Here is a 16,908-nt window from a genome sequence, read left to right as displayed (position 1 = left end):
GGCGGTGAAGCGGTGTTGCTCCAGGCCAGCTGAGTGTCAAGCACAGCCAGCTGGATGCACGGCCGTGACAATGTCCCCACGCCCCAGCAAGCCTCTGCCAGGATCACCCCCCTACATCTGCCTCACACTGAGGCTGCTGCTTCCTGCAGTGTCCTGCCATCAGCTCCTGAAACAACCCCACTGCCTTCTCCATGCTACTCCTCTCAATGATTCCCGTTGCTCTGGGCTCTAGTTTGGTTTCCACCATCCCACCAAGGAGGTGAGAAATCACTTGAATGAGTCATAAACCAGGGCTCTGGGGTTGGCCCTGGAGGAGTGGCAGGACTGAGAACCAGAGGCTAAGAAAAGAGAAACAAAATTGAGATTCCTGCCCATCATCCTCCTCCTGCCAACTCCCTGCCACTTTGGATACAATGGACTGGTGGACAGAAATGACAGGAATGGCTTTTCTCCCCTCCCGGGGAACGCGGGCACACACAAATCTCCCCTGTCCACTTCCCCTGCTCCACCATCCAGGGCTGTGCCCTGGGGCAAGAGTTTTTCTGCAGGCTTTACCCTCCGCAGGCTTTACCCTCTGAGCCCCCCTGCTCCCCAGGGAATGCCATCGACAGCGGCTGGGGCGGCAGCAGCTCCAGATAGAGTCAGCAGGACATCTGCTATTTCATTTTGCTTTTATCTGCTATTTCATTTTGCTTTTGCAGAGGCCGGATGAGCTCGGCTGTTTGGGAGGCAGGGGTGGGGAGACAGAGGGGGGCTGTGTTTGGCCCCTGCCATGCAGACAAGCCAAACTGAGCAGCGCTGAGCGGGAGGATACCCTCTCCCTGTGGAGATGCAAACCCCTCATCAAAACAAGCCCCCCCAAAAGAGTTTACACCGCTTGGCTCCAAGGCAGCAAATTGAGCTCAAGCCCTCAGGCCTCAGGAGAGGAGAGGGAGCCAGGCTGGGACCAGGCAGGGGGCAGCCCCTCACCCCAGAGCTCTGCCATCTCCCCTCCCGCTATGAGCATGGAGGGAAGAGCTCTACCATCTGCCTTTCCCCAGGCTGGGCAGGGTCAGAGGGCACCGTGCCCGAGGGGCAGAGGTGATGCACGCAGCTCGCCAGAGCGCAGGGGGGTCCCTTGTCCCCAGAGCCGCAGGCCAGGGGGGTCCTGCTGCCCCGTGGGGTGCTCAGATGAGGCATCTCAGTGCCGAGAGCTTGTGTCTCAGCTGGCTGAGGACTGATGCGTTCATCACCGCCTGGTCCCCAGCACTGCGCATTGCCAGTCCGTCACCTCCGAGGGTGGAAAATCCCCTTGGCTGCCCGGCCAGTGTGGTGGAGCTGCTTGGGCTTTGCCAGCTGCCATTTACCTGGTTTTGGTCCACCCCACTTCAGCCCATTTTACAGATTCCCCTTTGCCAGTCCCACTTTTGGGGGATTTTTGGCAGAGGAGTCAGTGATGGATAACCACACGCCCATGGCCGCAGCTGTCCTGGCCCTTTGCTTGATGGCAGAGCAGTCCCCAAGGGAGGAAGGTGAATCAGCCATGCAGTAAAAGACAGGTTTGGGCAGCAATTAATATTTTATAAAAGCAAGAAGTCTTGCTGCTGCTGCAACTTGAGGAGCGCAGGGCAGGGAGCAGAGCAGGAGGAAGAGGAGGAGTGGAGGCTGGAGGAAAGCAGAGCAGAGGAGCTGACTCACTAGCCCAAGGGAGGGCTGCCATCAGCCCCGCCGAGCCAAGAGCCACGGGCTTTCATGCCACTGGGCAAGGCAAGAGCCCTGATCCTGCGCTGACGAGCTGCAGCACCGGTTGCACAAAGGCTGGGGGGTCTCACACAGGATTGGGCTCTCAGGCTCATAGAAACGGGGGAGACAGAAGGGCAGGGGATCAGGGGGGCAAAGCAGGAGGAGCAGAGGGACCCAGGGCACCAGGACTGCACTGGTGTATCTTTGTAGCAGGGAAGGATGCGATGGATGCTGGGGTCCTCCCAGCACGAGGCAGGCGGGAGGGGATTCAAAACTGGGACAGGAGCAGAGAGGAGGCTGGGCAGAGGGAGGTGGGACCACTGTGCCTGGGGCTGGGGGCTGCAGTCTGAAAGCTGGAAGAGGAACAAAGGTCAGGAGTGCTGGAGCGTGGTGGGGCTGGGTGGTGGGTGCCATCCTGTGCCCCCATCACCGCTTTCACCCTGTGCTGGCCCATCACGATGGAGCTGAACCGTTTGCCAGCATCTGTGGGGTCCCTGCACATCCCAGGTGCGTCCCTGCCCTGGGACCTGCGGTGCCACCGATTTTCACTTACGGCAAAAAGCTGTTTTCTGCAGAGCAGAGGCTCGTGCCGTAGCAGTGCCCCGGTGATGCTAGGAGGGACCCACCACCCCGTGGTGGGACACAACCATCTCCAGTCCTCCTGTGGGACCTCCTCTGCCCCAGGGGAGCCACATCCAGGGCAGTTTGGCAGTGAGGTCAAGGGGAAAAGCATCCCCCCCTCCACCCATCCCCTCTCCCCCCCTCCCCCTCTCCATCCATGAGTGACACCAGCCTGGGTGAGGTGGGGTCCATGGACCCCTCCCCTGGAGCTAAACCCCTTGGGCGGGGAGGGGGGAGCAGGGTGCCTGTGTGCAGGCGTGGGCACACGTGTAGGTGGGAAGAGGCTCCTGGCACCCCATAAAGCTGCAGCAGAGACAGGAGCCCCCAGCCCGATGCTCCCGGCCAAACACGCTGACCCCAACCCACCTCCCGCTCCTCCAGCACATCCACAGGGCTGAGCCCAAATCTTAATCTGCCTTAACGCTGTAGATTCTGCCGCACTCATCAGACCTCTCCGGAGCTCTCGGGCACTCGCAGCCGCTGGGAAGGAGCCGGAGGAGCCGCAGCATCCCTGCGTGCTGATGAGCATCGCCAGTGCTGGCTGGGATGGGGAGGACACATATCGTTTTAAATGGGGCTAACTGGAGGCAGCCAGGTTGGGAACCTAATTAGTGGGCTGCCGGGCTCTAAAAAGATTAGGCAGGATGCTTTGTTCGGCACAGGATTTGTCAGCGATGCCGGCAGGGAGGGGACCCTCGCCCAGCCGGGCACTGGCACATTCCCATGGGGCTCCAGCGGGATCGGGCCCGGGAGTGGCGCCTCGTGGAGCCGGGACCTCCCGGAGGCCACTGCCAGGGCGATACCGAGGGTGTCCGGTGGAGGCTGCCCGGGCCCGCGGAGGTGCCGCTGGGGTGAGTGTTGGTGCCGCAGCCCTTCGTGGCCCCATGGCCGTCACCATCCCCTGGGGACACACTGGGTGTCACCCCTCCGGCCTCAGCCCTGGCAGGGTGCTGGCTGCCCATCAGCCCTCCCCAGAGCCGGCAAGGGGGTGCATGCGCCTCCCACCCCCCTAACCCACACCTGGCTGCCCCCCCATAGCTGGACGCCCCCCAGTACCTGAGTCCCTCCTCCCCCCACGTCCCTGCATGCCTGCCCCACACCTGGATGACCCCCATAAATGGATGTCCCCCCACCTGTATGTCCACTGACCTGGATACCCGCCAATCCGGGATGCCCCCCACACACCGGGATGCCCGGCCCACACCTGGATGTCCCGCCCTACACCTGGATGCCCCCCACACACCTGGATGCCCCCCATACTCCGGCCTGCCCCACGCCGGGCCCCGTCGCGCCCCCCCTCCAGACTCGCTGTCCCATCATGCTCTGCGCCGGCGCGCCCCGCGCGGCAGCGGCCGCCCCCCGCAAGGCACGCCGGGACCTGTAGTCTCCATCTTGCCCCGCCCGTCCCGCAGCCGGCCCCGCCCCTCAGCCCCGCCCCTCCAGGGCCCGGACGGGAGCGCCGGGGCGGGGCCGGCTTTGACGGGCGCGTCGCTGAGCCTATGGGAGCGGCGGTGCCCGGGTGCGGGGCGGGCCCTGCCGCCGCCTCTCCCTCGGCCCGGGCGGGCGCTGCGCGGCGGCGGCAGGCGGAGGCTGCGGCCGTGGTGGCGGCTGCGCGGCCCGGCCCGGCCCCGGGCGCCCCGGCGGTGAGGTGGGTGTGCGGGTGGGTGTGCGGGGCGGCCCGGCCCGGCGCTGGGGCCCGGCGGGGCGGGTTGGGGCGGCGGGGCCTGGCGGGGCGGCGGCGCATTGTGCGGGCGGGCGCGGGGGCTTTGTCAGCGGCGGGGGGCGCTGAGGAGCCGGCGGGGCCGGGCTGCCTCCCCCATCCTCCTCCTCCTCCTCCTCCTTCTCCTCCTCCCGCCGCAGGTCCCCAGCGCGTCCCTCGGCGGAAGATGCGAGGCGAGGCGGTGGGCCGGCTGTGAGCTGCGGCGGGGGGAGAGGCCCGGTGGTGTCCCCGGAGCGGGGCCGGAGCCCCCCCTCAGGCCGGCGGGCGGCGGAGGATGCGGATCGGGCCTCCTCGCCGATGAGAGGGAGGATGGGAACCCAGGGCAGCCCGGTGAAGAGCTACGATTACCTCCTCAAGTTCCTGCTGGTGGGGGACAGCGACGTGGGGAAGGGAGAGATCCTGGAGAGCCTGCAGGACGGCGCCTCCGAGTCCCCCTACGCCTACAGCAACGGTAAGGGGGGGCCGGGGGGCAGCGGCCGGCCCGCGGCCGCGCAGGGGGAGCCCGAGCCGCAGCACTGGCCCCTCCGCACCGGGCAGCAGCAGGGACCCGTGCGAGGGGTCCCTGCCCGTGAGGAGGCCGGCGCTGCGGAGGGAGGGGTTGGTTTGCTTTTTTCTTTGTTTTTTTTCCATGAACTGGAAGCATAGTGTGGTTTATCAGGGGTTGCGTGACTGGCAGCGGCAAGGCCACGGTTGTTGCTTAAAATCGTAAAGATCTGCAGGAGAATTTAGCCAGAGAGACGTCAGAGGGGTCGGTGTCTGATGTAATCAATCCCCTGGATGCGCAAATCCCGCAGCGCGGCTGGACCCTTCCCAAGCAGAGCTCTGCTTGGCGCCCTGCTCCTGCTCCAGGAGCCGAGCTGCTTTCCCGTGGCCGCAGCCGGGGTTAACGCCAGGACCGGGCTGCAGCCAGAGGTAGCAGGGTCTGTAACGCCAGAGCAGGAGCCTTATTTCCAGGCCAGAGCTGCTCTCACTTGGTAGCTGGCTACTGTGAGCGCAGCTTGGTCCGCCTCCTGCAAACATCAAGGTTTCTAATGGAGCCCATGACAGACCATTAACTACAGTGTCACAAGACCATAATTAAGAGCCAAGGAGTGGCGCTGTGCTATTTCCTGCGTCCCCTCGCTGCAGTTAAAGCGTAACATGACCTGGCAGGGTGCAAGTCCTGGGGTGGTTTTCAATCTGTCATCCTTCCCCCCAGCCTCCGTGCAAAAATAATGTCCCCAGGGGCTCGACAGAAGCGATCCCATTCATGCCCTGCATCATCACTGCAGCCGACCCCAGGGCTGGAGCAGGTGGTGCTTAGTTTTGCCTGTAAGCAGGAGTCTGAGGGCATCGGGTGCTTCTCGATGCTCTGTGCTGAAGATGGCTGAATTTAGAGTATAAAGGAGCGGCGTGGCTTGGCTCCTAACTGCGTGCTTAGTCCTCAGAGCTACTACCAGCTTCATAGGAGCTGATGCAAGTGCGCACCTGCTCCGCAGAGATTTACGGAGAGGTGGTGACTCAGAAGTCAGGCTGCTTGTGAAATGAGAGCAGCAAATTCTGGAACTAGAAGGCTGTGGTATCATTCATCTCCCTGGGTGTCTGGATGAGCTGGTGTGGTTTGCCTTCGAGGAGATGCTTGGCGCTTTTAAGCTTCCCTGAAGAGAGTTTGTGTCTCTGAAGAACCTGTCTCATCTGGGAGCTGTAGAGCTGCTCCTTGGGGTTAGTGTTTACTAAGCAGAAAAGGATGAAGAGTGTAACGGAGTTGTTGTTTTAAGTGAACTGTTAAAGTCGGGGTTGTCTTTTGATAGAAATGGTTTTGACCGCTGTTTGAAGCAGGCAATGCAGGAGTAATAAGTATGATTGCAAAATGAGTGTGCGGTAGGTTCTTTGATATATACAAAAAACCCAAAGAACGGTGACTTTGGCTATTGCTATAAAAGCGTTGTCTCTGTACTCACTATAAGAACAAAATACCACCATCTATCTTCTGGAAAAAGAAATCTCAGTGAACTAATATTTTCAGAACCTTCCCCTGTCTTCTGTGGGCAACTGGACCCATTCCTAATTAGAGAATTAGGTCACATACTGTTTTTTCACAGTAATACACACTCTGATAGCCTCTGCTTCTGTTGCTTCTGTGAAGCTATGCGCCTTTTGGATAATCAGGAGGAGTAGCGTTGAGATCTGAGTGAATTTGATACTGCTGATATTCCTGACAGCCTTGGCAATCAAACTCGCTCCGTCTCTGGCGCAGCTGGGTGTGCATACTGACAGGGCACGCTTCTCCACTGGCATGCTTTCACTCTGCCCTGACGGAGACCATCCCATGATGTGAAGGCACTTAAATTTTGTGAACAGCTAGTGCCTGGCCTTCATTTTGCCACGTGCCTGATGCTGTCCCAAAACTGTGACAGTGGAATGTTATGTAGAGGCTCTGTTTGTAAATCTTCTATTTGTAAGTGCATCCTCTTCCTCCTCTCCCAGACCCCATGTTCCAATTTGAAACAAATATTGTATCATCTAATACTTGTTTGATCTGTCCAGAAAACAGAACTTGGTGTTATCGGTGTGAAATACAGTATGCTTTAGTTGATCTTGTGGTTGGGACATCTCATGTCGAGCTCAGATCCCTAACCTCCAGTGGGGAGGGGTAAAGCTGTGATGCCTGTGCTCTCTGTCCTGTTGAGGTCTGCTGCTCTTACACGGGTTTTTGAAATGCAGTGTGAAATGGATTGTCCTTTCAGCTCTGGGAAGGTGTACCTTTAAAAATGACGCTCTGTAAATGAAGCTCTGTAGTGTTACTGCTGCTCTTCTGCTGTACACGTGGCCTCTAGAAAAGGGTTTGAGGGATTCCTCTCTTCTCTCTGGGCACCTGGGTCTTGGAACAGTGGGCAGCCAAGAGATGAGAAAGCCCTTTTTCTATCAGCATTGCTTTTGTGAGCTGTAAGCAGCGGGCAGCCTCTGCTTGCTTGCGTCCAGTATCTGAGAGCCTTGAACACAGTAGGAGCTGTGTCTTTCTTAAAGCATCATAGTTGCTTCTGTCTGTCCTTGGTCAGGATCCCCAAGCAGAAGCATTGCTTCTCAACACAGCCATATAGCTTGGCACCTCACACTGAATCAAGCACGTCTTAAATTAGACACTGTGGTTCCTATTGTGTATAGCAAGACCTTAGCAATGTCCTTTAAATCGCTGTTAGAAATTAATCTGGTCCATATAAGTGCAGGTGGTTGTTACTCCCTGGATGCTCTTGGCCTTTGCGGTAAGAGGCGAATGGTGCCCCTGACCATTGCTGCACCCAAGCTGCAAGAGCACTGGATACAGAACTTCTGGTGACATTAAAAACAGCATTTTGAGGAGGAATTTGAGGTCCAGTTGTCACCTGTGTGTTTCTTAGTAGGTTCATGCTGAAGTTACCGAGTACGTTGGTCTGCGGGAGCATCAGGCCCAGCACTCCCTGTGCAGAGCGGGGAGTTTCTTTATGTCCTGTGACTGGATACTGTCGCCTCCCACTCCAGGAGGGTTAGTAACTGAGTTGGACTTAGATTTTGTGTTCTCCTGGCCAGCTGCAAAAGGCCCTAAATTAAGCCATATTACTAATATTTTGGCAAAAATGTGGGCTTTTGGGAGAACATTATGGTTCTTTCTTCTGGACTTCCAGCATTGTTCTCCTTCCCAACTTTCACCCACCCCACTCCCCAGATCTGCAGTGGTGGAGGCAGAGTGCCATTCTCAGAGCCCCATTGCTACTCTTAACACCTGGAGCACCTCACCCAGGAACTGAAAATCCTGTCTTTTCCCCAGATGCCCTCTCCTCTCAGCACTCGTTCGTTCTCCTGAGGTACAGCGGGAGGGCTGTTCTGGACCCTGTGCTGCATGGCATGGCATGGCATGGCATGCCTTACCTGCAGCTCCAGGTCAACTATACAGATCACTTGTCGTTTCAGTGCTTAAATTGCCCACTTGGGGTCTGTCCTTATCCTTCCCCAAATACTGAAGCAGGGCAGAAATATCTCTGGTTGCAGGGTGGTTTTGAACAATGAGATGTGGTGGAGCTGCGTGTAAAAGTAGGGGCGGTGTACGTGTCCTGCAAAAGGAAGACAAGGCTATTCCTCACCTGAAGGACCTGTGGCCTTGTCACTACTATGTCATACATCCACTCTCAGATATCTAGTTATTCATGTGCTTGTGCTGAAATGATCTTGCCGAGCTGGTTTGTTGGCTTGCTTGAGAAGCCAGCCCTGCTCGGGCTACATCAACACCGGGTGAGTCAGGGGAGGACTCCTTGGGCACGGGAGCCCTCAGCAGGCACGAGTGCCATTGCTGCCGTATGAGACAGTGCCCCGTGTGCACCAGAAATAGGGCCGGGGCTGGTCTCACCACGCAGACATGAATGTGATGTGCTCCATCCTCACGTGATGGAGGGCTTTTTCTGCGGCAGCCTTCCCCCTCACCTGCTGCTGTTCCCATAGGAAAGGAGAAGCGTGTGTTAGGGAAAGAGTGGAGCGTGTTTCTGAGCAGATGGCTTTGATTGGAAGGGGGATGGATTTTTATTTTTTTCCCTGTCCTCAGCTTGTATTAAGAAAGTGATGAGGATGAAGCTTTATGTCTGTGCTCTGATCTCCTTTCAAAGAGCGTGTGAAAGCTAAAATGAAAGCATTGCCCTGCTGCAGGGTTGGTGCTGTGACCAGCCCTGATGCCTTGTTTCAACCCCATCCCTTAGCTGGGGCTTAGCGCCTTTATTCGAGCAGCATCCTTAGGTGCTCTGTTACCCACTGCGTTCCAAAGACCCAAAGAAACGTTAGGAAAAAGACAACTTAAGTGCTCAGTTGCAATAGCTACTGAGGGGTTTTATGGTTCAGATGAAAACTGGATCTTTCCCAAGAGCAGTTCCCCTGTAGCAGAAGTGCAAGGAATTCAGCTTTTGGGCAGGGGTGGTGAGCGCACTGCGGCTCGGTGTCTGTGCAAGGAGCAAGGTCTGGGGCAGTGTGGCTTCATGCCTTTCCCCTGGCTGGGGGGGCAGGGAGAAGTGACATTTATGAAGAGCGGCTGAAGACACTGCTCAGCCCTTGGAGGTGGTCCGGACCCTCCCTGTCAGCACTGTTTGCCTGGGGACTTCATGACTGCTGTTTAATTACCGGGTTATTTGAGTGACGCACATCTTTGGATGTCTTTTCCGTCTGGTTGTTTTTGTACAGCTGTCTAAATTTGGAGGTCCCTAAGCTGTCCCTTTCAAGTCTCTCTTTCCAGCAATTACCCTCTCGGTATGTCCTGTGACCCCTCAGGCACCAGCATGCATCCAGAAACGTCACCTGTAAAACTGCTCTGCTTTGCTTTGTAGCAGTCTTCAAGTTAGTTACTTGCCAACCATGAGATCATCTGTACCACAACCAACATACGCAGGGATGGAGGAAAGGGGACGCCTTACCTTGTCTTCCTCACTGCCACTGAGCGCATGCAAGGGGATGCTTCTTGATGCTTCTGCTCCTCACCTGTCAAGTTTCCAAGACTGACCAGGGAGATTGCGGATCAGAAGCAAGCGGCCGCCTCTGTGTTTGCTGCCGTGTTTGGCTGGAGGTCCTGCCACACTGCTGCAGTGTTTGCCATTGTTGGTTTGCTTTTCCAAAGCCTTAATGAAGCATGTGGCTGAGCAGTTCTGCTTTAAACTTCTGCAGCTTGTGTAGAAGGACCCCTCTCAATACCTGACAGCATCCAGCCTTCCCCTCTTGAGCATACAAGGGACAGTTTCTGGGTGTAGCTGTGTGCCGTAAAGCCTCAGGCAGGGACAGCACTGATGTGGTGGCACCTTCTGGGTGTAGACACGAGAGATACAGATGTTCAGCATGGGCTTGAGCTTGCGGCTGAGTGCTCATCCCAGCTTTGCTGCAGTGTGTCAGGGCTCTCTTTGGCATCAGCGGGGAGGGAAACATTGATCTGGGTGCTGTTTTGCTGCTGCCTCCTCCTCCTCGCCTGGCCACGTGCCGCTGGGCGCGTTCCTGCTGTCTGCCAGAGCAGCGTTGTCCCTGTCGGTGGGAGACACGAGCCATCCAGCTGGGCTGGCCTGCTGTTTCAGATGCTGCACGCCAGTGGAAACTGCTGTTTGTTTTCTGGCACGACTGTATTAATTAGAATAATGTTTTATTTTGAGGTTTTAGAACTCTGATGTAAGGGAGATTGAGGCAAAATGTTGTTCTAAGTGCAGCCTTGCCATCACGTCCCTGTAGTGACTGCAGAATTGATCTGCAGGGAATGCTTCAGCTGGACCACACCGGTCATGCTGCTGGAAATCTCTTTGGAGAGTGGTTGTTGTAGCAATTCCCCACGTCTGCCAGCACTTGCATCAGTGTCCTTCAGGGATGTGTCATCAGGGACACAAAACCGATCTCATCAGAGCACGCTTTGGTGGAGAAACAACTCCAGCATCTCTTACTTCTCCATCTTTTACTACTTATCCTTTGTGTGAAAGATGTTTCCAAATGTAAACTGTTGAACTTCCATCTCTGATTGATGTGGGACTAACTAGCTGTATCTTAAACTTAAAACAAAACAAAGCAAACAGAAGACCCCATCAAAGGAAAAAAACAGACCCCAAACTGAGTGCCTAGCAGGTTTTGGTATCTTTAGCTCTCTCTCAAGTCACGATTAAGGATGCATAGCACCGTAGGAGGGTTGTTTTTGTTGTTTTTCTAAAGCTGGGGAGTTATTCTGTGAAGTTCTCAGTTGCACTGGGCAGTTCTGCCACCTCTAATCCCCTGTATAAAAGCTTTGCTTTTACATGGCTGTTAATGTGTTTCTGAGCCCTGAGTACACAAAGGTGATGTGAACTGAGCAGCAGATAAATCTGAAATGGGTGGAATGTTCTCCTAATAACTGGGATTAAAAGTTTCTCAGTTATTTTTAAAAAGCGAGTAGGGTTTGCTCTATTGAGATCCTGCGATGGCATTGTCCACTTCTCTTGGTGTGTGGAGTTTTTTGCTTGGTTGTTTTGGTATATAAGCCGCATAGGAAAACCCACAGAAAATGTCTCCTCCTCCTCCGCCCTGTCTCCTTCAGCTTTTGTTTCCAGCTGTTCCCTGGCATGTTTTCTTCCGGCGGCCTCCCTCTCTCGGAAGAGCAGAGCATCTTTCCCTTGCACTTGAAAATAGCTATGCTATGAAGTTAGGTTTTGGAGCTGAGGTTTTATAACCTTGCTTTTTAAAATCTCTTTTTCTTTCCCTTTACCCCTCACCTTCCTCTGGCAGCCCAGGCTTGGCACAAAACAAACAGTGATACCGAAGCATTATGTCATACCAGTTGCTATCTGATTGCAGCAGAGGAGGAGGAAGGAAGCTCCAGTGTGAAAATCTTCGGCTCCATTTTGCTAAATGCTGTGGGCTGGGACTCACCTGAAAGAAAATTCTCCTGGGCTGTGGAGAGTTGTGGCTCAGGGCTAAGGTCCCCCATCGAAAAGGTCTTTTTGTTCCTGTAAAAGTTGTAGTTATCTTAAGGTTGCAACATCCAGCTCAGAGATTGTTTGTTCCTGTAGGGCTTCTATTTGCTGAGAACATTTTTACGTAGCCATAGCTTTCTATATTTTCTTCCTCTTTTCTATCTCTGTCTCATTTCTATCACTCCATTGAGAAACCAGACAATATTATATCATTCTAAAACTACTGACACCTGTTCTATAAATATAACCCCTGAAGTAATTAATGTCCTGTATGTGCTATGCAGTGCTGCAACCGTTTCAATATCAGACATTGAATTTGGATGAAAATCCTCATGAGATTCAAACAAAATATTTGCTGTTTATCCATCAGTGGTTAAGAAGGAGACGGGCAGAAGGGGACACTGAAAGGCTCTACTTAACTGGCAGTTTAAGAGAAGGTGCTGTGCATCTTTGGAATAATCTCCTTTTAAAGAAAATGCAGATTTTTTAAAAAAGTTTCTTTTTAGAGATGCCGTTTTAACTTGTTTTCCAGCCCAGCTTCTGAGTTCCCTGGCCCATTTGGGGTTTTATCATACCGCTAAACGACTGCTCTCTTCACACACCCACAGTCATGTACACAGAAATTACCCTGTCTTCTGTTTTCTTCTATACCAGTTTTGACAGCAGCAGGCTATAGTCCCTTTTGCCTGTGGTTCTGGAGGCTGAGTGGACAGGAGACCAAACTAGATGAAAAAAAACCCTGCCAAACAAACAAAAAAACCCACCAAACCAAAAAAAAAACCCCACTATTTTGCCTGTGTTGTTTACTTAATCTTAAATAATTTCTTGTTCCACGAGCTGTTATTTTTCTTATGTTGTCAAGCTGTTTAAGTAACTTGATGGTAAAATCCGTACGGGAGACAGTGCACATATCTGTGCTACGGCATGAGGAGATGAAACTGTGGGGTTGGTCTTACCTAACCTGAGAGCCTTATCTGTGCTGCTCACCATGCTAGCAAATGTGTGTTTGCTGAGAAATGCCTCCTTAGGTTGAGAATACTTGTGTTCTTGTAGGTGTCATCTGAATTACAAGGTTAAAATTCAATACTTCTTCCCTGTTTTAAACATGCAAAATGCTGGCTTTCACCTGGTAGCGGCAAAACTTGTGCTTCAGAGTTTCTGCCAGGGTAGCTGGGGTGAGATCTTTGTCCTGCAACAGCTGTAGTTCAGGAGGAGGAGAGGACTTGGGAGGCTCTAATTTGAGCTGGGTGGGGAGGGTTTGAAAACCTGATTTCAGGCTGTTGAGAGCTGCTGTGGAGCTGCTGCAATGCGGCACGCTTCATACAGGTGTGTAGAGGGGCGCCCGCTCTGCTAGCGGGGCCAGCCGATCCTTTAAGGGCAAGGAGGGACTCTCGAGTGCACGCATATTGTAGGTCAGGTCCCAGGAGAGTTGTTATTGCTGGAAGCAGCACACCAAAATGTGAAACCAGTGTTAGCAGCCGTCCTGATGCTTCCAGTGTGCAGTGGTCCCTTTCCAGCATGGGGCTCGTGGCCAGTGCAGCAAGACTAAACTCAAGAGCCAGTGAAATTCGTGGTGAGTGGTCTCTCTGTAGCTGCTGTGGGAGCTCTGTAAGTACACACACTCAGCAGGCATGTGGTGCTTAACCCGTCTGTGCCCCGCTGAAATGCTGTAGCCTTCTTTCTGAGCGTTTGGGTGTACAGCATCAGTCCGGAGATGGCTGTGACGTTGCTGTCTGCCTCCATTGCGTGTTGCAACGTCACCCTTTAAATGACAAAACCTGGAGATGCCAACCGGCGTTGAGCAGCAGGGGGTGGATGGCAGGAGGGGCTGTGGATGGATGTCCCGCCGATCAGAAACTGCGGCCGTGTACGTCCGGATCCACGTACAGGATCCCCGAGCAGGTGTGCAGCCGTAGGAGTGAGCCCGGCATCTGATGCGCGTGGCGAGCGCGTCAGCCTGGTGGTGATGCCGTGGAGGTCTGATGCTGTACAACAACATCTCCCATGTATTACCCTGCACAGTGTTCAGAAGCATAAATGTGGAGGGTTAACCTCTGCAAGGCCAGGATATTGAAGGTATTTTGGACAAATAATTGGGTTTTTTTGAGTGCTGTGGGTTGTGGGGTTTTTTGTCTCCAAGTGTATCTTGGTGTTTGTCTGGTAATCCATCAACAATGAAGATTGTTATGGTGCCCTCTGATTTTCCTCATAGGCTGTCTTTGTTTCTGTGTGCAGCTGTATAGTTTTTATGGAGATCTGAACTGCAAAGCATGAAGAAACTCTTTTGTTTGTTGTCACTTCTGTGCATAAAATCATTCTTGATTTTCTCCTAAAGCACAAATCCACTTAACAGCCCCAATTCTGGACTGACTTTTGACTGTTTCTGTGGCTTCCTGGGTGTCCACTGAAATTGTTCAAGCTTTAGGAACAGATTTGCTTCTGGCTCCAAATGCTGTTTTCAGATGCAGTTGTCATCCTTAAATGAGCCCGGAACAGAGTTCCTCTGTGTGAGGACCACGTAGCTGCTGAAACGCTGCTGGGCTGTGGAGCAGGCAGTGGAGAAGTGAAGTCTTCTGCAAATCTGGGCTTCCTAGAGGTCTCCAAATGAGTGTTTTTGCTTTTGACTGGTTACAAAACCAAACAAGCAGTTATTTGATCAAGATCCCCAGCTACCAGTCCTTAGCTATAGCTGAAGGTGCCTGGGAACAAACTGACACAAGCAGCCTTTTTGTGAAAGGCTTCCAGTCTGAAATGAGGTGGATGTGAGTGAAAGATGGAGTATGTTTTTCTGGAGATGCTCTACAAATTTGGATAACTTCAAATAATGGAAAGGTGTTTGTTCTCTCTCTGTTTGTACGTGTGTCTCTGTACGAGGTGCTTGGCAGCTTGTCGGCTGTATCGCGCAGAGCTGCCAAGCGGCGCAGCAGCTCCCTTGAGTTGGCAGGAGCTGGCGTGGCGTGCTGAGCTTTGTTCGGGGACCTGGGCTCCCGGCCGTGCGTGTGGGGCTGAACTCCTCGGCTCAGAACAGCTCAAACTCATCTGCTGCACAGTTAAATAATCGGAAGCTCCTTGTTGCCTCCCGTTGAGTTGTGCAGCAAGAGCGGATTTTGTATTTGCCGTGTGAGCAGGAGATGACGAAGGTTTGAGCAGATGGCTTCTATCTACCCCTGTTCCCCAGCCAGCACCCTGCGGGAGCAGCACCGGTCTCCTGTGTGCCTGGTTAGAACTGAGGCCTCTTGATCCTGTTCCCAAGACGTCTGCGCAGCTACAACACAGGACAGGAGTGCAGCAGTAAAAGCCTGTGCTTTGTGACCCTCAGCTCCAGCTCTGCAGGCAGGAGCTGGGGGTGTTTTGCAGTGATGCTGTTCAGGAACTTTTATCACCTTGCTTAAAACAAAGAAGTAATACTGCTGAGGTAAAGGCTAGCACCAAAAGACACAGACCTGGGATGAATCCACCTTTGTTTTAAAGCATATGTTTTGTTGACCCCTGTTATTGATGGAGATAATTTGTTTGTCTATCTAAAGAGTAGGTAATTGAATGCATGACTCAAACTGATGAGCTCATGTGTTGTTTGGAAGGGATTTTTTCTGTGGCTTACAACTCTGAGCTGACTAGCTAAATTGCTGCTGTTAATGTGCTGTTGTACACACTTTTTAAGATCGGATGACTTCATCAGTTGTTATTTGAATAGCTTGAATTCAGTTTTTTCATCAGCTAGTGTTTATGTGCTCATACCACATTTTTTCTGAACAATTTAGCATGACTTACAAATGACAGAGAAAATAACTACTCCTGTAAGTTAATAGTAGGAGCTGCAGTGGAAGATAATGCACTGGTGATGTCTTCTACATACAGATGCTACTGCCTGTTTTTTAAATTACTCAAATCTGAGGATCTCAATACCTGTGTCTTTTGGTTCACTCATTACTTGGGTGCTGGCCCAGGCAGCTGCCTTCTGCCTAGGAGTGAACTTGGGTGTTGGACTAATATGTTTAGTTTTTGCACGCTGCAGTGCAAAACCTGTTTGCTTTGAATGTGCATTCAACAGCTGGCAACTCCTGGCCGGCTGTAATTTCTGTACCCATCTGCCTCATTTGACTAGAAATGAAATAACAAGTCTTTTTGTATCAGCTTTTGCCCACAAGTGAACAATTCTGATATGAGTCTTCAGCCCTGACTGCTGCTTTACTCATAAGCCGGTGAAGGCACCAAAAAAAAAAAACCCCAAAACAAGGCATTTTGAACTACACTCATAATACATCCTGGCTTCGTATTTTGCTTCTTGGAGCAACTTGGCTGCCTGACTCAGTAGCTGTAGGTTGACATTTAATGACATCTCGCCATAAACCGTTCTTAAACGAAAAGGTGCAGGATGTGGGATGCAGTGAGAGGGAGCGTGTGAACGTGGCGATGGGGGGTTAATAACTGTTGTCTTCTTGCGGAATATGATTCTGCCAGAAAATGAGTCCTGGGAGACCAGTGTCCACTTTGATTCAAGCAAAGAGTCTGTGGAGAAGCTGGTAAGTTTGTAGGGTGCTGGCTGTGTTGCAGGAACGGGCTATGAAGCTGTTTGGGAGGAGCACTGTCCCTCTTAGCCTGGCCTTGTGTAGAGCTCCCAGTACAGCCCCAAAACCAGCCGCTGGAGAGGGCGGCTGCTGGGACCGCTACTTGTGAATAATACCCTGTGAGTGGGGGGTTATTTCACCCTGAAATAACCTGATGGGGAGGGTCTTGGTTCAGGCAGTGTTGCGAGCTGCTGTGCCAGTGTCCTTGCTGTCCAAATTCCTGCCGTCAGCCTCCCAAGGGAATGCGGTTTGCTTATGGGGTGGTCGTGGTGGTCTGTGGGGTTTTTACATGCTGAAGCCTGGGAAGTGGGAATGATGCTCTTATTCTGGAGCTGGTCTGCTGTTGTGTCCCAACACAGACCTGGAGCTACTGCACCCACCTTTTGGCCTCAATTTTGTGACCTCCCAGCACTTCTCTTCCCTCCTTTGTTCTCGTCAGCTTGTTGGTGAGGACAGGACTTGGCTGGTTGTTGCTGCTTCTGCCTCTTCTCTGCGCTCGGCAGGGCTGGGGGCATCCCCACTCCTTTGTTTTTGGGGAAATGTGGCACGCCAGCCCCTTGGGCTCTCTGTTATCAGGTGTGCAACAGTGCTGCTGCCCCGTAGGAAACAATTACTGCTTTTCATCATTAACTTGCCCCTATGAAAATGTTGTCCAGGGTCAGTTTGCCAGCTGGTGCCGTTGCTGGCTGCTCTCCCCGTGTGGCACGCCGCAGTCGCTCCAGCTTTCCGAAGGAGCTGGGCAGCCTCGCACAGTGCCTGCACACACAGGGGCAAGGCTTTCCATTTTAAAACCCAGCCATGTCAGTCATGGCTTAGAAAGGTCTAGGTAACATCTGTGACACACAGCCGCTTGGTAGAATAAACAGCC

General features: G+C 53.2%; 1 protein-coding gene across 1 annotated transcript in view; it reads left to right on the top strand.

Moving 5' to 3' along the window:
• The first annotated feature begins 3,884 nt into the window (after nucleotides 1-3,884).
• The window catches only part of RAB40C (RAB40C, member RAS oncogene family), a 37,605-nt gene continuing 24,581 nt past the window's right edge, over nucleotides 3,885-16,908 (top strand). Inside the window, exons 1-2 of the mRNA XM_074840533.1 lie at nucleotides 3,885-3,991; nucleotides 4,204-4,514. Of these exons, the coding sequence (XP_074696634.1) occupies nucleotides 4,361-4,514 (154 nt within the window). The 5' untranslated portion in view covers nucleotides 3,885-3,991; nucleotides 4,204-4,360. The remainder of the gene's footprint in view (nucleotides 3,992-4,203; nucleotides 4,515-16,908) is intronic.

The sequence above is a fragment of the Strix aluco genome, chromosome 15, assembly GCF_031877795.1.
Source record: "Strix aluco isolate bStrAlu1 chromosome 15, bStrAlu1.hap1, whole genome shotgun sequence".
NCBI classification, from domain to species: Eukaryota; Metazoa; Chordata; class Aves; order Strigiformes; family Strigidae; genus Strix; species Strix aluco.
Note: the sequence above shows the minus strand (reverse complement) of the source record. Positions and strands in the feature narration are given on the sequence as shown.